Here is a 22,756-nt window from a genome sequence, read left to right on the forward strand (position 1 = left end):
CCCTTATTAACTAATTGGTCACAAGACATCTGGTGTTCCAATAAATCATTATTTTCCAAAGTATATAGGACAAATATTATTTCAAAATGTTTTCTCCTCTCTCTGAATTAATCCTTCGCTATCTGCATTCCTCCTCCTTGAATTTCTTCAAATAAGAAAATGATTTGAATTCTGAAAGTTCTTGTTTCCTATACCACTCACCTGGCCTTACATACTTGATCACACTTCCTGTATTGGAACTTGCAGTTTAAAGAGGCATATGGATGAGTAGACAGGAAATTGCACTAGAGTACAGCAAAAGCCAGCAGATGAAATATGCAGCACTGTTACCAAGGAAGTGTCCCCAACCCAGACTTCAGAAGATGTGCAAGGGGAGAAGATGTGATGATGTGCGGTGTGTCAGTGTCAGTCACACTGTCACCTTTGCATGCAAATGGGTTTTGTCTGTCCATTTAAGTTCAAAGTCTTTCATAGCAGGGTCTAGGTCATATTCCTGTGTACCCCACAGTGCTCAGTGCTATAACTTGAAGATATCAGATGTTGAATTAATATTTTTTAGTGGAACAAATGCCACCTGGGTGACAACATAAAGCCATGCTGAAAATGTAAGTGCAGTGCTAATAAACGAACATTTTCTGTACATCTAACCTGTGTTCATGCTGTCATTTGCTGTGGGCAAGTTACATACAGGGTAAGACATTATCGTGGCTTTTCAGGAACTCAAAAAGCAGACCAGTTACTTCTTAGGAGCTAGTTGGTGATAAGTAAGCTTTGAAAATTAATAATATAAATACTTTAGGAGCTTAATTCAGGCATTTCTGTCATGATTTATAGATCCACAAACTATGATGGCCAAACTGACCAAAAAGGCTAAGGAGAATCACAGGGTGAATGGAAGGTCTGTGTGGTAGTGTCAGGAACAAAGCAGCAAGTAACATGTGCCCTTTCTCAACTGTTTGAAATTCATTATAATGAAATTCATTACAATAACACAATCAGAAATACTTCCATATATGGTGATCATGCTGGAAAAACAGAGGCCAGGCTGAAGCTGCTTCTTGTTTTTAATGGAAGCAAGCATTATGACTGTTTGATTATGGGATCCCACACTGAAGAGTGGAGACTCTTCATGTTGCTTGCATTCCCTCACTGGTCACTATGCTGCTGCTTACCAGTGTGTTTGTATGTTACGGCCTCTGAGATAACATCTCCCTGAGAGAACTGATCCACTGTGACTCCAGCTCTCCTCACCACCCCATGCTGAGGTTCTCGAGCAATCACAAACATCAACTTCAAGTTATCACTGTCCACATCAGTAGCAAAAATGTATTCAGAGGTGATGACCACCTCTCCTCCCTCTGAGCAATTCATGACAGGCGTGAGGTCAGCCTTTAGGACTGGTGGCTCATCATTGACAGGGAATACCTATAGGCAATGGAAAAAAGCATGTTTTCAGAAAAAGAAAGAAACGACAAATTCTTTGACAGGTAATCCATTGCTCATAGTCAGAATGACAGGCATTTTCGATCTTACAGACACATGAAACAACAGCCGTGGAATTTGGCCAAGCAATCTGTATCTTTTAACTTTTCCCATGTAAACCATCTTGCAAGGAATGCTCATGTGAGAGACAGTTTAGGTAGGAACGGGAGAATATGGTTATGGTTCAGGACTCAAAACTCTCATTTGTTTCTAGACAGACAAAATACAAATGTAATATAAGGCATTTTTCACCAAAGCCCCTATCCTCTTTCATTAAATTCACACATATTCCAGAAGAATTCTGGTCTTTGTGGTCTGAGGCATTTTCATTTACTGCATCAAAGTTATTTTTGTTTCAGATTACTTGGTGATTACAAAGCTTTCTTCCACCCTCAACTTCCTGCCACCCAGGAAGTTTCTCTGAACTTATAATAAGCAGCAGCTGCATTTCAAACAGTTTGAGTTAAATATGAAACTCCATAACTATTCAATCAACGCCAGTTTGCAACTTGACAAAATGTTTTTCTCTCACTTTCACCAAAATAAAACTCCAAGTAAAAAGGAAAGAAAAGTAACATGGGATCACACTGGCACTCTAAATTTAAAAAGATCGTGTAGAAATCTGGAAAAGCGTATCTTCTAAAAGGGAGTGAGGACAATCACCTTCTTAGTTCACAGCCATAACTTGGTGTGTGCTGCAAGGCTGCCACATCTGCCCTGCAAATCCTCTCAACCCTACACCTTCTTTCCCAATGCTCAGCCAAAGCAATCTTTTCTAACATGTGGATTTTAAGTCACTGCCTTGCAGAGACCTTCAGGGGCTTCTCATTGATTCTGCTAGGATTTCTCCGGCCTTATCCCATGCTATGGGGTGCCTTTGCCACTCCACTCCAGTTTTACCCCAACACACATTCCCCACCATCACAGGGTCTCTGTATCATCTCTCTCCCCACTGCCCATCTCTCTTCCCCCTGGCTATTCTTTCCCCAACTCTTTACTTGGTTAACTCCTCCATCAGGTTACATGGGGATTCCTCAGGAAATCCTTCCTTGACTATTCAGCTAATTTAGGGGCTTCTATTATTTACTGTCTTTTAGCATCCTATTTATGTATAGAACCATCTAAATTTTAATCACTCAATTATTTCAGTGATAATCTGTTTAATGCCTGTCTTCATCCCTGGCCTGTGACCTCTAGAAGAGCAGTGACTTTGTTTGTCTTGCTCATCATCATATTCTAAACATCTAGCCTCAGGCTTGGCAAAGAGAAGCACTTATTAAATATTTGCTGAATAAATGAATGAGTGAATGCAACTATGCATATATGTCCTGATTATCTTGTTATTTAAACAGGCTAACAACTCTAAAACAAATACACATGAAATTGTTTGGATACTTCCTTTAATGGATAGAGGAATGGATAACGAAAGCTCCAGGCTAGTTATTTAATTAAAGATTTTAAAAGCCTACAATATTCTCTACCTTTCTATTGGCTTATTAAGGAGAAGCATCTTTGTTCAACTCCCCTGAGTGAATTCATTTAAGACCTTCTCCAGTATTGTTCTTGGCTCTGAGGAATATCACCAACAAATTCAATGATGACCATCTTGCAGCAGTTCACAAAAGAGCCTCAGCTTTCAAATGAAAATAAAGTCCAAAGGCAATAGAATTAAGAATATTCCTTCTGGATTAAAAAAAATCACAAACACTTGTCCAAAAATTGGCTGTGCCTCTGTTTGGCTTTTAAAGACCATCCTCTTGTGTTTAAAAAGAAACAATAAACAGATTGCTTCCCCAAAATGCACTGCCTATTGTCATGGATGGAAGATAGGGTTAGGGTTTTTTTCCCACAAATTTGCTTTTCAGACAAAAAAAAGTAACCCAGAAACTCTTTGTCTCTCTGTAAGTCTGCCAACAAAGAAAACTGTCCTTTTTGAAGCTGCAATAACATACTGCTCTTTGTTCAGACCCCAAAGGCCATGATAAGGACTAAGTGGGAAAATGAAAGGAAGAGATTGCCTTGTTCCTGTCACAGACAGGTGCACAGGAACTGCTGGCCAGTATGATCATCATATCACCTAGTGATGTAGAAGGGTGGCTGGGTGAGGAGGAAAGAACACTGACCTAGGAAACAAGGAGTGGAGATGCCAGCCCAAGCCTACACTGTCTAGTCAATGATTTGGGGCAAGTCATTGAACCTTCTTGGACCTAAATATCCTTAGCTATAAAATGGGGATAACTCCTTTACTGCTTCTTAAAATTATAGATGTATGTGAACATTCTTTATTAGTCACTAACTAAAAGACCTTACAAAGACATTATTTATTACCAATATAATAATGATTTCATATCACAAAGATCTGAAAAATTCCAACAGAAATAAATAATCTAGTACAATGAAAGTTATTAGTGGCTCTTCAGGGAACATGGTATATTTTTCTTCATACCTTCTTTTGTCACAAAATATAAATACCTGCAAACCCTCTGAGTTACGTTCTTGGACTTGCATGCCACTCAACAAAGACATTCAAGGGGTTCCTGTAAGTCCCTCGGCCATGCACTCAAATTTTTTTTTTTTTTTTTTTTTTTTTTTTGAGTCAGAGCCTCACTCTGTTGCCCAGGCTGGAGTGCAGTGGCACGATCTCGGCTCACTGCAACCTCTACCTCCCAGGTTCAAGCGATTCTCCTGTCTCAGCCTCCCAAGTAGCTGGGACTACAGGAGCAAGCCACCGTGCCAAGATAATTTTTGCATTTTTAATAGAGACAGGGTTTTGCCATATTGGGCAGGGTGGTCTTGAACTCCTGACCTCAAGTGATCAGCCTGCCTTGGCCTCCCAAAGTGCTGGGATTACAGGTGTGAGCCACCTTGCCCGGTCTGCACTCAAATTTTATGTGCAGATTTTTCTTCATTTGTCAAGAGGGGGAAATATGATCTCAAACCCTCATGCTAGGACTATATGGTATAGGAACTCACAAAGAAGCACCACACACATGCATACATGGCTTTTTCTATAAACAGGAAAACCCCAGTGTTACTAGCCTAACCTGCCCCACTGCTAAATAAGTATTTCTGAGTTTTATAGTTCAAAGATATTAGAAATAATTTATACATAGAATAAACTACTTTTTAAATTAAATATCTACGTTTGAAGGCAGAGTAATTCTGTCTTTAAATAGATTAGACAGAGATAATAAAATAGTATGGCTACTTCACCATTATAACTTTGGTTTCTATTGGCAGGCCTGAGACATACAAGGATCAAAGCAGGTATTCTCTCACTTTGGAGGCTGTGGGTTTCAAGTTCTGTCAGGACCTGAGAGTTTTCCAACAAGATGCCCTGTGTCTATATGACTGCTATGATTTTAATGTGTCCCCAATAAAGCATGCATTGAAAACTTGCAATAGTGTTGGGAGGTGGGAGGTTTATAGGTCATGAGGGCTCCACCCTCATGAATGGATTAATGCTGATCATAAAAGGCTCATAGTTCAGTGTCTGGCTCCCTCTTGCTCTTTTTTTTGCCCTTCCATCACAGGTTGATGCAGCAAGAAGGCCCTCACTGGAAGCAGCTACCCAATCTTAGACTTCCCAGCCCCCAGAGCGATAAGCCAAATTTCTGTTCATTATAAATTACCCAGTCTGTAGTACTGTGTTATAGCAGCACAAAACAGACTAAGACAATAACTCAAGGAGGAAACTTTCCACCCACCTTAACATGTAGAACAAATTCTGCTGAATTTGTGCCATCGGTGACCTCCAAGAGTATGTCATCCTGAAGAACCTCAGATCCATCATGTTGATACCTGTGGGGATAATATTTGTCACTAATCTCTTAGGAACAGTGTGAGAGTAAATTGAGATGCATGACACATGAGCTCTTCCAAGGCTTTGGCCATGTGTTCACTAAACAAATAAATAGCAACAACAACAACAAAAACCCAACGTAATCCTGAAGTCACATATTTAACTACTCATATATTCTTGAATGTAAAATTGCTCCACTCTGGAAAAAATGTGTTATATGCATTTCTAATTAGTCCTCAAATTAAAAAGCAGCCCTTCAAATGCCACTGTGACAACAGGAACCATTTGGGATAGGTCTGTCCACTTGCAGAATACACTGACTAGGGCCAGGAGAACCCTCAGACTGAGCAGTAGATGAGGAAAAGTGGGACACTGTGGATTTGATTTTTCTCTCCCCTTTTCTACTTCTAAGGCTAATCCTTCCACCTGTGCTCTGGATCTATTCAGCTTTTCTCTAAAACTTTGGTCAATGAATTATGTATTACCTCTTTCCTGTCATTTTTCCTCTTGTAGTGACTAGCTATCTTCCTCTCAATCTATATAGATTCTTAAATCTCTCTTAGACTTAAAAAATGCCTTTCCTTTGTCTAGCCTTGGTCCTATATTCCATTAATTCTCAGTCACATTTCTTGAAGGCATTGTCTAATTCTAGGCTCTCCACATACTCTCCAGCCCATTGCAGTGATGCTTGGAAAGTTATAAGAAGCTGCTGAAGTGAACTGAGCCAAATTTTAAACATACCAATGAGTCCTAGGAATGGGAAATAAAAGTTGTATTAAAAATAATATAATAGATTGAACATATATAATCTTTAACTATGGGGAAAAAATCAGAGCTGAAAGATATTTTACTGAGGACTCGTTTCACCCATAGGCTGGGTAGCAACTCAGGTTGGGGATTCCCTTCCTATGATGGGAAGTCCCACATCCTCCCCACCCTCCATGTTCTTATGCACTACCCACTATGCTTTATTTTGCATACCCGCTATGCTTATGCTTTATTTTGCCATGCTCCCTGCAATTTCCATCAAAACTATGTTGGTGAGTGATAATGGCTAATTCTATTTTACTGTGGTAAAATCCCTAAAAGATCAAATGGCCCTAAGAGTACACATTTAAAGGATGACTGGAGTCAAGCAGATATTCTTTCAAAATCTGACTCCTCCATATAGTAGCTGAATGAACTTGGGCAAATTCCTCAACCTCTTTGTGCTTAGTTCTTCAATTAAAATATGAGAATGGATACCTTGTCAGACTTGATTACTATGAAGATTAAATTTAAAAAAAAACATAATTGTAAGCCTCTGACAGTAAGCTTGAACAGATAGTTCTAGCAAATATTGGCACTGTTTTTCCTATCCATCATTCACCCCCTAGCAAGAATGACCTAAACAGGGCTCTCTGTCTAACAGATAGCTGAGAGCTGAAATCTCAAAAAAAAAATTTTTTTAACAAGAATAGGAGTGCAAGTGAAACGATCAAGATATCGTGGACTGTAAATCAATGATGGAACTGAACTGTCAGTATTAAACTGGTCTTCTTGTGCACAAACCTTAGTTTCTGGTCAACTTTCTAGTCTAATGCAGAGCTAAGCATTTGATATACAATATCTCCTATCATACTTTATCTAAAGGGCTAATGCTCCCATTTACAGCTTGAATTTACAAGTGAGAAGCTAGTGTGTGGGCCTACCCAACCATTGCTTTTGAATAGCTTGTATTGTTTTCCAGAGAAGTTGTTTGACTAGATTTTGTAGAAAAGTTTCGTACAGAACTGTACTAGGTAGAGGAAACGAAAGGCCTTAAGATGAGGGCAGCTTCTCTAGGACCATGAGGCCAGGGATTGGGCCATCCCTGTTGGAGACTCAAGTATCCATTACTCAGCTCACCCTGCTTGTTTGCCTGCAGATCCCTGCCCTAGTAGAATGGAATAAGGTTACATTAAGGACATTGATCAACAGAGTTCTATCCCAGAGTTTCCGGGTTATGAAATTTGTTTCTCCGGGAGACAAGTTCAGTTATGTACATTAGCCTCACAGATTATTTCAGTCTCTCTTTATCTAGTTTGACTATTACCTCTTGTGATATGTGCAGTTACCGCCAATTTAATATTCATGGCAATTAAATTTTTATTGTTCAAATATCCATGAAGTTATTTCCACTGGTATAGCAAGCCAGACGGAAATAAAATGTCTGGAGGGAAAGGAAAAAATTGATCATTTGTAATTTTCAACTGACCCGTTGAGTGTGTTAAGTGGCATGTTGGTATCCTTGAAGAAACTTGACAAACTTCTTTCTCTTACTCTGCCTCACAACTGATCTAGATAAGAAACTAAAGCATGTAAATAAAAAAGCCATGAAATGTTCTAACCTAACTTTTAAGGTATGGAGATCGCCCCAAGAAAATGTGCCCCCTGAATTTAGAGGAAATCCATTCAGCTCCACCCTTCCATGCAGAGGCAGTCCCCGCAGGGAGAGGTCAATATTGTCCAGCTTGGTATCTGCATCAGAAATCAGAATGTGCTCTGTGCTGATGACGCATTGACCTCCCTCAGTCACTTTCAGAGGGTTGGTGAATACCTAGAGAGAAGAAAGGAAAGAAATATTCAAAGCCTTTTTCCATGACCCCTGAAGACAGAGCTCATTACATCCCTGTAAAGCTTCCAGTATTATCTTCACATGCCAACTAAGTTTTCAAGAATGTGGTAAGAGGATAATTTCACAGCTAGACATTTTGACTGAAAAAAATTTTTTTTTACTATTTCTGATTCTAAGCATTAATGTGTTACAAGGAAGCAAGGCAGATTTCTAAGACTGAAAGTATCTACTTTTCATTTACTGCATAGCCTGTATAGTAGAATCAGCAATCATTACTACCTGTGCTGCTAAACTGAGGAAATAATAATTTTCATCCTCACGTCCATTCCCAACACTGTTCAATACACATACAGCTTAGTCTAAAAAATACACAAAATCTTTGTCAAATCCCCCTGAAGGAAAGGTTTCATCTACTTTTCATCCTGAAAATTCTTAAAGGCTTGGGAAATGGATTGGAGCTTTAAAGCTTCAGTCACATTGAATATTTTAGAAATGGAAGTAGTGTGACAAAATTGAAGATTCCAGAGGAAATAGATTTATTCAAACATTAGACTTAAATATTAAAGCCACAAAGATAATTTGCTATAATAGAAAAACTCACAGCTCGACTAATAATTCATTTGTAAGTAAAAAGCAAATTGAATGGCTTGGGATATTTTATCACCCCATTGGGAGGGGACAATAAGTGCTCTATGGTCAAATATCCTCACCATGGAGGTTTATAAGGGACATAAGCATATCCAAGGCTCTGAGATCCTGCAGGAGGAAAACCTGCTAACTTTGTTTAACCTATCTTTACCCCTACTCTTGTATTACTATGCAGATGTGAAAGCAAGCAGATACAGTGGGGTACCAAATCACGGGCTCTGAGGACCCCTCCCAGGTAGTCTAGGGTGAGGTGCCCTGCCCATGGGAGGATGCAGCAGTTCTAGTAAGCACCTACTCTTCTCAGAGCAGCTGCTGGTCCCAGCAGAAAGGATGTTTCCTGAAGAAAGAGCTGGTAAAGGAGGATGACAATAAATTGGCAGAGGAAAGGGAAGGAAGCAAGTGAAGCTGCAGCCTCTGCTCAAGAGCCCGCTCTGTCCTTCTGCACACCAGGGCACAGTGCTGGTACCAACTCCAGGCCACAGCCACATGGGGCATTCATGATGCCACAAGGGCAGCCCCTTGCATCATGGAAATTATAAGACCTACAATTCTGAGACCGCTGCCTTCTATTCTTTAATCAACTACCGACGCAAAAACATAGACTTCTTTCCCTTCCACTACCCCCACCTGACCCCTCCCAAGTGTCTCACTTTCACTTTGCTGAACCTATATTTTCACTGTGTGTAGGAGAAAGAAAGGGAGGGAGATCTTACTCAGAGAGGAGTGCTGTCTTTGAACAAAGGTCCAAGTTTGCCAACCTCATTTTTCTGAGCTGTATTGAATTAGTATCCCAATATGGAATCTTCAATTTCTAATGTTTCAAGGAATATACTTTGCTATATTGGATGATTTTTAAAAATATATATTTTAGGGTAACTTTCAAAAAAATAAAAGCATAAGGCTAATTTCCCCCCACTCATCAGTCATTAGCTTTTTAGTTTTTGTCCAAATCCAGTGCTCAGGTTTCTGGGACTCGGGTTAGCATGATGTCAACATCCTCCAGTAGTTATCACTCAGGCAGTTCTCTGTAGGAATTCTACATCAGGGAACAACTCCTGTAGTGGGTCTCACTGAAGCTGCTAATTTAATTTTATTTCTAATATCCTCAGTTTTTTGAGGGACTATTTCATTTGCCCCATATACTGTAAAAGGTAAAAATTTAAAAAAGGGAAGCTACTCTGCCATTCTTTCCCCAACTCCTCAAAACTATTCAATGAACTTTTTCCTTCACACTTTTTAATTTCCTCCTCAGATCATCCTTCTCCAGCAAGAGGCTTGAATTACTTTGCATAAAAGAGCATTTCTCCATGATTGTTTCAGAGAAAGCTTTGGCTTCTTTAATGCTAGGCCATTTCATGGCGTGTATCTCATACATAGAAAAGAATGGTCTGAATAAAATCTTCTCAAGTTAACTCCATAGGCGTTCTAAACTATTTCACCACTAGGAATATGATCTGGTTCCTGATAAGAAAGCTGTCAAAGAATGGAGTTAGTTTAAAATCCTCCGTGTGAGCCCTCTGGCAGGTTTTCTACCAAAGGTGGCAAGTCCACAGGTGTGGGAGGTCAGGCCAGTGATAGAAATAAGTGTGGCAAGCTGGGTGGGGGCTTAGATGGGCTGGAGAGCACGCCCTATGCAATGGCTGCTGTGGGGTAGGCGGGTTCAATTTTGTTAGAGCTGCCAGAGTTTCAAGGGAAGCTAGGAATCAGCCTTGATAGACAATCTTCTGATCTTTAAATGTTGGCAATTCATTATTTTCATATATCGTTTTGACCTACTGATGTGGTTTGGCCATGTCCCCACCCAAATCTCACCTTGAATTGTAATAATCCCCATGCTTCAAGGGCAGGGCCAGGTGAAGATAACTAAATCATGGGGCCAGTTTCCCCCATACTGTTCTCATGGTAGTGAATACATCTCACAAGATTTGATGGTTTTATAAATGAGAGTTCCCTGCACAAGTTCTTTTGCCTGCCACCATGTAAGACGTAACTTTGCTCCTCATCCCCCTTCTGCCATAGTTGTGAGGCCTCCCTAGCCATGTGAAACTGTGAATTTGTTAAACTGTTTTCCTTTGTAAATTATCCAGTCTCGGGTATGTCTTTATTAGCAGCATGAGAACAGACTAATACACCCATCAAAACTTCTGCAGGTTGGGCAGCCCTTTTAGGCCCTCAGGGTAAGACCTCTGCCCCACAACCTTGGGCAGATATACAGATGATGAGGTGTCAGGAAAGAGAACACCAGTGCAGGCTATAGTCCAAGTAGGCACCTGGGAAGGTGACCTCTTTCCTTAAGGATGAGGCATGCATAGGCTCTGGTCCCTTCTGGTTCATAATGAATGGGTAATGTTATTTTGTCTTCCTGCTTTTAAGGGAAATGATAAGAACAATAATGACCATCCTAATTAAGTCTAGCATTCTGAAGGTGGGCAGGGGAACCAGGTAGGTATTGGACAAATTCTCAATACAAATCCCAGCTTCACAGATAAACTGCACAAGGTAGCAAAGCCTTTGTAGTTCGGTTTTAATGAAAGACCCAAGTCCTTTTAAGGCTTACACAAACACTGGGCAGTGGGACAAAGTACAACAAGGGTCCATCTTAATTCATTTTGGAAAATTAAAGAGCTTCTTTAGATTACAGAGCAGCATAGTTGGGCTTCAGTGAGGGAAAATAAGCCCTTCCAGTTGCTAAGAGACCCATAATTTAATCCCCTTCCCTTGATCAACATGTGAAACTCAGCAGAAAGAAGAGGAAGTAAAAAAGAATTTGATAAAGCTTTGAAAATAATGTTAAATTTAGTAACTGAAAAATCTCACCTTTTACATAGAAGTCCCATGGGAGGTAAAAGGCCCCCTTCCCCCTGCTTTTTTTTTTTCTTTTTTTACTACACCATAGATGGAAATTTCTTTCGTAAGTTTAAAAAACTAGCCTAAAGGAAAGTTACCATTTCCAGTAGGTCTTCAAGTCTCTCCTTTCTTTTCCTCCTTTTCATCCTCTATGTAGAACATTGTACATACCTCAGGAACCTGATTGTCCACCGGGAGGACTGTAATGTTAAAGCAGATCCCATGCAAAGTGCCGCCATGTTGGTTACTGACGGAAAATGTGAACTGGACATCTCTGCAATGGGGACCAATGTCTTGCATGGGGGGCATGTAGGCCACTTTCATATAGTTCACAGCATGCTGCAAAGTAAGTTAAGATGGATATGTGGGTGTTGATTTGCAAGGATCAAAAGCTTTTAGAGGACCATCATGTTAATTGATGTTGAACATTGTAAATGCCACCATCTTCACTTTGAAGATTACCAAAAGCTCCTTTTTGACTTCAATGGCAAAAACTACAATAACTTTTGCACCAAACTAATAGAAGCAAGGAAGAATTCTCCTACAGGGTTTCAGAAGGAGCATGGCCCTGCCAACACCTTGATTTAAGACTTCTAGCCTCCAGGACTATGAGAAAATAAAGCTCATAGTCCTTTATGTCCTAGGGGTTTATTTTAAACCACCCAGTTCATGGTATATTGTTGTTAGCCCTTGGAAACTAATACAGTAAGATACTGAATAAACTGAATTTTGTGAAATAAATACGTATACACCAGATACCCAAATTACAGTCCTGCTGATGGCAAAACAATACAAAAGTCTGTTTTGTAAAATTACTGAAGAGATTGTGAAACCACATTTAACTTGATCAAGTACTTTGAAATAGATGCCACACGCTTAATGGAAACATACAAGCAGCAAGTATAAAGACATCAAGCCTTTGTGGATATCAAAGGCCAACATGCTCAAGCACAATACTAGGCAAGGCATACCTTCTAAGTGCACACTTGCATCATGTTTGTCAGCATTTTAGCATATCCTCATACCTGAGTGAATGACCTCAGCTCCAGGGCCGTAGGATTCTTAACTACTTTTGGTATGCTGTCCACCAGGAATAATTTCCCAGCATCCAAGTGGCTAAAGAGAAATACAGACAAACACATCAGCTCATTTTTAGGTAAGAAAAATGAAATCAAATAGCCCACAATCAAAAACTGAAAGACCTCATTGTGAGAAGAAATCAGAAGCTCTATCTTTATATTTTCTCTTTACGTTGGGAGATTCTAGCATTAAGTCCAGTTTCATCAATGTCATCCTTATCATGACTGCAAAATGTATGTACAGAATCTTTTGCTTGGCATCATGTAAGGGAATTGTTACACTCATGTTAAAAATGCTTTCTTGCTCTCATGCATACGATACTAATCTAATGTATATTCGTGCTATTTTTCTGGATTGAGATCATAGAATGTAATGATTTCATGGCAGTAATATGCAAAACTAATGTTAGGAAGATCTCAATAAATTGTACTAAAAAGAAAAATAAGCATTGCCTTTCAAAAAGGGATTAAAGACTGTTATAAGCCTACCAATGCTGAAGACACTACAAGCTGCAGATCACTTACCCACTAATACAGCTTTCAAAGGGAAATACGAGGTAAGTTTGAGATAAAAGTAAACGCTTAATTGAGCATAATTTCATCCCTGACCAATGGAGCAAGTGAACCACAGTACTACATATATATTGCTATATACTGATACTTTCAACTTTGCGATCCTAGAACTAGCCCAAATGCTGACTTTTCAGATACCTGTGGCTGAAGGAGAAAACTGGAGGAGTAGTTATTGTGTAGACCAGCTCCCTGTCATACGATTCGGTATCTATAAAGTGTAGCTGTCTCTTAGTTATATAGGCCACCTCAGTTTCCTTGACAACCAAATGCCGAGAAACTCCAGGAGCCTCTTTTGGAAGCTGGTCATCCACTGGAGTGATGTGGATTGTTGCCACCTGGAATAAAAATGTCTGTACCATTAATTTGAAACACCAAAAAAAAAAAAAAAAAAAAAAAAAAAAGACAAAGAAAATGCCACACAATCACCTAGTCACAGTTGAGATAATTTCAAAAACTGTCATTTATAATACACTTCTGTCAAATGATTCAGGAGCTATTAAGAGTGTGGGTCAAAAAATGGAAATCTTTTACTCATTTAATATTATATTTTAAGAATATAATTATTACAGGTCAGGTGCAGTGACTCACCCCTGTAATCCCAGCACTTAGGGAGGCCAAGGTGGGTGGATCACCTGAAGCCAGGAGTTCAAGACCAGCCTGGCCAACATGGTGAAACCCTGTCTCTACTAAAAATACAAAAATTAGTTGGGTGTGGTGGGTGCCTGTAATCCCAGCTACTCAGGAGGCTGAGGCAGGAGAACTGCTTGAATCCCAGAGGAGGAGGTTGCAGTGGGCCGAGATCACGCCATTATACTACAGCCTGGATGACAAGAATGAGACTCCATCTCAAAAAATAAATAAAATAAAAATATGTATATATATACATTTCACAATTATAGTGAATCCAGTCATGAGTGCTACAGAATGGGCATATAAAACACAAAATATGTTCTTGGTTTTATTTTTACATCTCTCTTCTACCAACCAGTGCTTTCTTTGATACTTCCCTATATTCAGTCATCAATCTTAGAAACCTTGACATGAATTTTGGTTCCTCCTTCTCCACCCACATATAATACATCACCAAGTCCCGGAGTTTCTACTTATAAAATTTCCTATGCAGTGACCATACTCCACATCCCACGCCCAAGTGTCATTCCCATTGCTACTGGCCTACCTTTCATAATTTCATCCTTACATTATTGCAATAGCTGTCTGTTAGCCCTAAATCCAAGAGCTAATCTAGACTTTTCATACCTCTAGTGTTATCTTCAAAAAAGTACAAATCAAGTAAGTTAATTCATCCCTTCAAAAATCTTAAAACAACTGCTCAAAAAGTGTGGAATTATTTATAGAATATCCAAACTCCTTAGCATGGTATCCAAGACTTTCCATATATTCTCTGTTTCTCAACCTTATCTCTTCTTTTTTTTTTTTTTTTTTTTTTTTTTTTTTTTTGAGGAGTCTCACACTGTCACCTAGGCTGGAGTGCAGTGGTGTGATCTTAGCTCACTGTAAGCTCTGCCTCCCAGTTTCACACCATTCTCCTGCCTCAGCCTCCTGAGTGGCTGGGACTATAGGCGCCCACCATCACACCCGGCTAATTTTTGTATTTTTAGTAGAGACGGGGTTTCACCATGTCGGCCAGTCTGGTCTTGAAGTCCTGACTTCAAGTGATCTGCCCTCCTTGGCCTCCCAAAGTGCTGGGATTACAGGCGTGAGCCACCGCCCAGCAACCTTTCAACATCTTTTACTACGTTTTAAAATCAACCCAACACTCTAATTGCACACAATGGACTGACCATGTACTGGTCCTCCACCATACTTCCATGGATCATGTTGCTTCTTCAATCGAGAATGCTTTTCTCCTGTTTTATCCAGCAATCTGAGTCCTTCTCATCCTTAAAGGCTCTTCTTAGATCTTTCTCCAGTTTTTCAGTTGGAATTGTTCATGAATTTTACTTACCCCTTGGTATGGTTTGAATGTTTGTGTTTTTTCTGGAATTTATGTTGTAACTTAATTCCCAACACAAAATTAGGAAGAGGCAGGGCCATTAGTAGCTATTGGACCATGAGGTTGAATTCATGAGCGTCTAATCACCCTCATGAATCAACTCGTGCCTTATAAAAGGGCTTGAGGGAGTGAATTCATCTTCTATCCCTCTTGCTGTGTGAGGACACAGCATTTGTTCCCTCTGGAGGATACAGCAACAAGGAACCATCTTGAAAGCAGAGAGCAGCCCTCATCAGACACAAAACATGCTGGCAACCTGGTCTTGGACTTCCCGGCTGCCAGAACTGTGAGAAATAAATTTCTATTATTTATACATTATCCAGTCTCAGGTATTTTGCCACAGCAGCACAAATGGACTAAGACAGAGATAGGTACTGAAATACCTGAAAATGTGGAAGTGGCTTTAGAACTGGGTAATGTGTACAGACTGGAAGAATTTGGAGAAGTGGGTTAGAAAAAGCCTATATTGCTGTGAATAGATCATAAAGGGCAATTTGGTGAGGGCTCAGAAGAGGTGGGCTATTGACAGAGCCTCAATCTTCTTAGAGATTACCTAAGTGGTCATAATCACAACATTGGTAGACATACAAACAGTAAAGGCCCTTCTGATAAGGTCTTAGATGGAAATGAGGAATGTCTTATTGGAAACTGGAAGAAAGATCTTGTTATAAAGTGGCAAAGAACTTGGCTGAATGGTGCCTGTGTTCTAACACTTTATGTAAGGCAGAACTGAGCAGGGATGAGGTAGGATATGTGGTGGAAGAAATAACTAAGCAAAGAGTTGAGCATGTTGCATGGCTTTTCTTGACTTCTTACAGTAAAATACAAGAAGGGAGAAATGAACTAAAGCCAGAATTTTTCGTCAAAGGGAAAGCAGAACTTAGAGACTGGAAAAATTCTCAGCCTGCCCATATAAAGACAAAAAAGCATCTTTAGGAGAGGCCACAAAACGTGTGACCAAGTGCCTATATAATAAAGAGATTAGTATGAATAGAAAGAAACCAGTTGCTATTTATCAAGACCATGGAAAAATGACCCTGAAGGTATTTTAGACAACAGGCCACCATTCCTATCACAGGTTGAGAATGCCAGGGCCTTGAGGACAGAATGGTTTCAAGGGAGGGACCTGTGGGGTCTCTGCCCAGCACTGCCTCAAGTCTCTGCTCCCTGCATTCTGATGGAATCGTCCCTGTGGCTCAAGCAGGCCCAGGAACCACTTGAGCCACCACTCTAGAGAACACAAGCAGTAGGCCTTGTTAGAAATACCAACTCTGCTTGTGTGCAGAGTGCAAGAGCTGTGAAAACAAAGCTGCCTCCACTTAGATTTCAAGAGACGCCTCAGAGAGCCCTGGGACTCAGGCAGAGTTGCCTCAGGTGCAGGGCTGCTGCAGACAGCAACCACTAGGACAATGCCCAGCAGAGCCATGGGGTCAGGGCCACCGCAGAGACCACTGATGTGCAATGCCATCTAGGAAAGCCTCAGGCACCTAACGCCAAACTCTGACAGCTGTTGCATGGGCTATACCCAGAAAAGCCATAAAGGTGGAATTGACCCTACCCCAGCATGTCCAGAAGGCAGAACATAGAGTCAAAGAAGATTATTCACAAGCCTCAAGACTTAATGTTGTTTGCCCTGTTGAGTTTTGGATCCTTTCTTCTTTCCTATTTCTCCCTTTTGGAAGAGGAATGTCTATCCTATACTTGTCCCTCCATTGTATTTTAGAAGCATGTAACTAGTTTGATTTTATGTACTCACAGCTGGAGGGGAACTTTGTTTCAGGATAAGTTGTACCTGAAGTCTCACCCATACCTGATTTAGTACACAAATATATACTAAATGAGATTTTAGATTTTCTTTTTTTGCGTTGAATAAATTTCTATTATTTCTAAATTATGCAGTCATTTATCCTGTTATAGCAGATTAAACAAACTTAAGCATCCCCCAACTAGCATACTTATTCCATTGTTTTGTATTATTAGTTAGCTTACAAATGAGTCTCTCTCCCAGACTGAAAGTTCCATGAGATCAGCATTACAATATGGTGTAAACCACATGGAATTTGATAGTACAGTTATAGTCCTGAGTATACCACTCACTAGCAGCTATTCAACCTTGAACAACTTACTTAACCTTTTAGTGTCAATTTTCTTATTAGTAAGTTAAGCATAAAACTAACAATCTCACAGAGTTGTTATCAGGATCAAATATTAATATGTAGGTAAAATGTCTGGCACATAGTAGGTGCTCAATATTACATTCATCTCTGTATCTCCACAACATCTAGCACAATTTTGTCGTAGGTAGGAGGCACCTTGTTAATGTTTGCAAACTGAATAAAGTCAACATGTCCTGTTTGAGCTTTTAAGTCTTAAAACTACACTCAGAGGTTTGTATCATGCTAGAGAGTAAGGAGGACTCACCAAACAGCTTTCATCATTTCTTTTTTATAATAATCCATGATTGGTTGTAGAAAAGCTATTAATTACTCTGTCCAGAAATGGTACTTTGCCTGGCATCATGAGCCTTTACAACAGCCTGCCCCATGAACTCTTTCTATCTTGGTTGCTATGACTGTCATGAGGGCTCCACCCTCATGAATGGGTTAGTGATCTTTATAAAAGGACTTGAGTCTGCAAGTTCGAGCTCTTGCTCTCTCTCACCAACATGATGTTTTCCACTCTATTAGGATGTCGTAAGAAGGCCCTTACAAGATGTAGTTCATTGATCTTGGACCTCCCAGCCTCCAGAACCATAAGCCAAATAAATTTCTATTGTTTATAAATTATCCAGTCTGTAGTACTCTGTTATAGCAGTACAAAATGGACTAAGACAGCTTCACTCAGTCAACTTGCTTTTGAAAAACATTTCCAACTCTATTCTACTTGGTAGACAGCTTTATAGAGCTTAGGCCTTAAGAGATCTTAATCCAGGAGAGAGTAATATTAGAAGCAAGAGGGAGAATAAAAATAAAGATAGATGAGAGATGCAGAAAGAGGACTAGAAAATGAGGAAAGAATGGAAGAAGGTGACACAAAAGCACATGGGTGAAGTGGAAGGGAGAAATGAAATGTGACCAGATGAGAGAACAAGCACCGGGGGTGCACATTTACCACAAGTCAGAGAAGAAAGTTGGTGGGCAAAACTAACACTGTAAGTAGTTTCTGGGGGTGAGAAATAGCACTGGATAGCTTCAAGGGAAGATGCAAAAGAGCGAGCTAGCAGAAATCAAAGCATCAGGGCAGAGAAGGGATTAAGGACCCATTCCTACAAGAAAGTCAGATACCAGCTGGTGGAGTATCATATTGTGAGCCTGAATATGAGGATCAAGGTCAGGTTTTGCCATTTTGTATACTGATTTATCACTTTATATTTTTGATTCCTTGTAAGTCTGTAGCCATAAGCAGGCTGGAGGGACATGGGGGACGCCAGCAAGCAAGAGCCCAGCAATTGATTTGAGCACTAGTTTTCTACTGTTTGCCTGGGATTGGGTGTTTAATAATGCTTTTGTTACAATCAAATTTCAGTACATTGAGAACACTTTCTTTCTCAATGGAGTTTGCTAAAATGGGACTTTTCTCACCCACAGAATGATCATTGTTCGAACATGCATAAATATGTAAAGACATATCAACTTAGGCCATCATCAAGCATGTTTAAAAAAATGTGCCCACCGGGAGACCTCCTCTTTCAGCTTTGGAGGCCCACCGCTCTGTTTCTGTATGGGGGAGCTTCTTCCGTCTGTCTTCTCCCTTCCTTCTTGCCTATTAAATGCTCCACTCCTTAAAATTGCTGCACATGTGTCCATGTCATTTTATCTAAACCGGCATGAGGACCAAGAACCTTGGTGCTCCTTCACTCAGCAAAGCCACATCACTTCGCTGCCTTGGCCGGGAATCTGAGGTACAGCCTTCGTCGGAGAGGTGAGAGTGGGAGCAAGCTTAAAATCTGTTCTGCCATTCTGAAGCACTCTTTGCCTCTATATTAACATAAATCAAACAAATCTACAGGCATCCATCAACCTAGTACACACACTTAGCGTTGGCTGCCGTACTCAAGTCACGGATATGAGGCTTGCTAGGGAGAAGGGGCAGAACTCCCCATTACCCACAGGTACTGGGACTGTTGGCCATGCTTGAAGTAGCTTCTTTTCACGGGAGACCTTGCCGTCACATGAGGCTGGGAAAAGTTCTGAGGCAACTGAGAATTTCTGGCCAGGTGTGATTCAAAGGCCTCTGGACCAGATGCAGCCTCCAACAGCCCATTCTGGGGGTTGGCAGAGAACCTCAACTATCCTGTTGCAAAAGTCATCTTCCCTCTCTATCTGCAGCCTCTTACTCTTTCTCTGCGTGAAACGTGCAAGGATTTTTATGGTCTAGGAACAGGGTTTTCTTCTTTTCTCCTGTGGTGAGGTTACTTGATACCACTTCTCCGGCGAGCACATGGTATTTCTAAGCCACCTAGTAGAAATGAGGCTCTAGGCCTCTTCTGTGAATGGAAAGTTTCTGCTTTTAACAATTAAGAGTAAAACATCTTCTGTAGCCAAATTTTAATCTTGATATTGTCCCACTGGCAGGAAAATGGCCATTCAGTTCCTACGTTCTTTTAAGGTACCTATTTTGTCTCCTATTAAGACAGTACTTAATTAGTAAGGGGATTTTAAGTCTGGAAGTTAACCAGAACCATTTTTCTATGGGTAAATGCTTTAGCATGGGCTGTAATAGCAGGAGATAGAGTTCAATCTAGCATGCTCCCTCCCTTAAAGGGGCCTTGCCCAATTACATCATTTTTCTTGGAATCCATTTTTTGGAAGGCACACAGGCCATACAAGTCTAGGAAGTCAAAGGGAAATAAAAGGCAGAGAACTGATTGCTTGGGGACAGCGTGACTAAGGCTCAACACTCAGTTCCTCTGGTGCCACGGCTTGGAGGGTCACACCTGCAGTCACGTGCAGCACATTTAAGCGGGTGCTGGGAATCCAGGAGTGATGGACAGAAAATAGTTGGGGGGACACCCTCTACTGTTTTCATCTCCATTCTGGATCACATACCAAAAGGAAGGAGACTAAAAGGATGTTTTTATTCTCAATTCTCTTTCCAGATGAGTAACAGATTGTCTTCAACATGTACTCCCCTAGAGTGTATTTTGAAGCACTGGGACTCCTTCAACCTTGGAACTTTGAAGAAAAAGTGGCTTATTTTCTTTTGCAGCCATATCAGGCAGGCCCAGGGAAAAAAGTTTTCTAAAATTAAAAAAGTAACTTTCAGGGAAGTCATCTGAGGGGCCTCTTTATGTGGGGCCCCTTCAAGTTCCCTTCTCATTGCAGGATCTTAGGCAAGTAAAGGGAGACTTAGGCCGATTTTCTAACGACCCTAATAGGTATATAGAAGCTTTCTAAAATTTAACTTAAGTATTTGACCTTACACAGAGTTAGCAAACCCTCACTGCAGCTAAAACAGGCAGCTCTGTAAGCAGAAGAGAATTTTGGAGATAAGCAATATGTCTCCTACAGTAGGCCAAAAGGGAAAAGAAAAAACATGGAAGGCAAAGAAATAGGGGAAACACAATTCCCAGTAGGAAGACAGGCAATACCTCTTAACAACCCGAATTGAATTCCTTTCTACGATGTTTTTCCTTCTTTTGTAGTTTAAAATGGCTTCTATCTCTTTTACCATGTTCTTCCAACCTGGGAAAAATTAATTTTCCAAACTTTAAAACAGTTGATGTAGAGTTGAGCTAGGGGGAAGGGAACCCAGAAGTCTGATATGCTGACAAAAGGGTAAAAATTTCTTACCAGTTGGGCTTTTGGCTTCTCTCTCTGTGCAAACCAGAACAAGGGATAATAAGGATCACTGTTTATGTTCTCCGTAAATGTATAATTAATAAAAAAGGATTTGTAAGGTTGGTCTTAAGCTGTAAACAATCCTGTGTGCTTTGCGTGTCTTTCTATATGGTTCTATCAAAGAAAAGGTATCTTAGGTTAGGATGCAGGCCCAGGACCCTATAGGTCTGCTGTTCAAGCCAGCCCAGCAGAACGGTCAGTAACAAACTTGGCTACAGGCCTCCATCTTGCTTCATGTCCTTAGGAACATAATCTATAACCACGTGGCAATACTTTGTTTCAGTCTCTGCCATTTTACGGTGGTGGCTGTCTTCTTGTGCTGTCAGTTCCTGGGTAAGGGCCACAAAATCAAATGAGCCAGTTTGTCACTCTGGGTGATGCCAGCTGATCCACCAAGGGCAGGGTTTACAAAATATCTTAAGCCCTGATCTTAAGAGTGGTTTAGGGAGGGTCAAAATCTTGTAGCCTCCAGCTGCATGGCTCCTGGGCCATGGTTTCTAAGCTTGTGGCTAGTTTCTTGGTCTTCCCCAGGCAAGAGGGAAGTACATCTTGGGAATCAGCTGTTATCATCTTTGTTTTAGACTACAGACTGTAAACCAGGCTCCTTCCAAAGCTGATTCAGCCTGCACCCAGGGATGGTCAAGGACAGCCTAGGGGCTGAAAAAAAATGGAGTTGTTTGGGTTGATCTCTTTCATTGTCTCAGTCACAATTTTGCAATGGCAGTTTCAAAAGCTGCCTATCACTCCTTTGAAAATACCTTGTACACTCATGGTTAAGTCATAACCTAATTAAGGCTCATTGATTTCATCTGCGAGGTTACTTTTTTATAAAGTTCAAAAGCTGAAAATCTTAACTGCTTGGTGTAGCTAAAGTCAAGTAACAAGGGATTTAAAAGGATTTTCTTAAAGAGTGCTCAGCTTAATTACGAGTGGATATTCAAGTTATAGGTATATTTAAAAGGCCTTTATGTTTTTCTTTTTTTTTTTTGGATGTTGCTTTTCTGGAAAAAGGCTCTTTTCTTCTCAGTCAACTGAGTTATTTTTCTCCATTTTTTGTCTTATCACTCTTAATGCATGCCTGAAAGGCTCTAAGATAACTTCTGGTAGCATGGGACTCCTTGAGAAAAACAGAGGAGGTGCCACAGACCCTGTTTTGGGAAAAAATAAACAAATAAATAAATAAAAACAAACCTGTGTTTTCCTCATAAAACCCCAGGAATTAAAAGGAAATTATCCCTCTCAAAATCAAAGGCTCTGTTCTGTTTTGCATTGTGTTATCTGATGGTTTGAGTTTTGGGAGTATCAGAAATTACTTCACATTATGAGAGAGCTTTGGTAATAACTAGGTAGAAAATACACTGTAAGGGACGGCTAATAGTAGTTATAAATCAGACAAGCATGCTCTTAGCCACCTGGAAAATAAGGCAACATCCCAACCCCACACTGAGAGATGAGACTCCCATCAGGGATAGGCTGATTACAAAATAAGCCAGTTGGCTTTGGTTTGCCTCGAAATGAAATGCATGGTAGAAGCACTACACCATCTTCTCCCATGGTATCTATACGGTCTTTTCATACATTAACCATTGAAATAAAAGCACAGTAAGGAAGTCTTAAGACACTACTCTGCCCTTTAGTAAGAGGGTTATAAAAGGTTGTAAAAATTTCACCTCATGGTTAAATTGATTAAGATAAAATGGAATAATCCATAAGTTTTCATTTGAAAATAAACTAATGCAAGGGTAAAATTTAGCTTTAAACAGAATTTTCTTCTCATAGTAAAGACTAATAAAATGTTTTTGCCTTTTGAGTCATCATTTTGGCAACATAATTTATGGCAATCTGGAAATTATCCTTCCTGATGCCTGGCTTTTT

At 40.2% G+C, this 22,756-nt stretch overlaps 1 protein-coding gene across 2 annotated transcripts in view; it reads right to left on the minus strand.

Annotated features, from left to right (window-relative positions):
• FREM1 (FRAS1 related extracellular matrix 1) overlaps positions 1-22,756 on the minus strand; it is a 169,314-nt gene that overhangs the window by 76,091 nt on the left and 70,467 nt on the right. For both annotated transcript variants that reach the window (XM_030920400.1, XM_010389356.2), the window contains 6 exons: positions 13,166-13,362; positions 12,401-12,491; positions 11,547-11,714; positions 7,654-7,862; positions 5,190-5,283; positions 1,173-1,425 (listed from right to left, as the gene is read on the minus strand). In XM_030920400.1, the coding sequence (XP_030776260.1) occupies positions 1,173-1,425; positions 5,190-5,283; positions 7,654-7,862; positions 11,547-11,714; positions 12,401-12,491; positions 13,166-13,362 (1,012 nt within the window). The remainder of the gene's footprint in view (positions 1-1,172; positions 1,426-5,189; positions 5,284-7,653; positions 7,863-11,546; positions 11,715-12,400; positions 12,492-13,165; positions 13,363-22,756) is intronic.

This window comes from Rhinopithecus roxellana, chromosome 16, assembly GCF_007565055.1.
Source record: "Rhinopithecus roxellana isolate Shanxi Qingling chromosome 16, ASM756505v1, whole genome shotgun sequence".
Lineage (NCBI taxonomy): Eukaryota > Metazoa > Chordata > Mammalia > Primates > Cercopithecidae > Rhinopithecus > Rhinopithecus roxellana.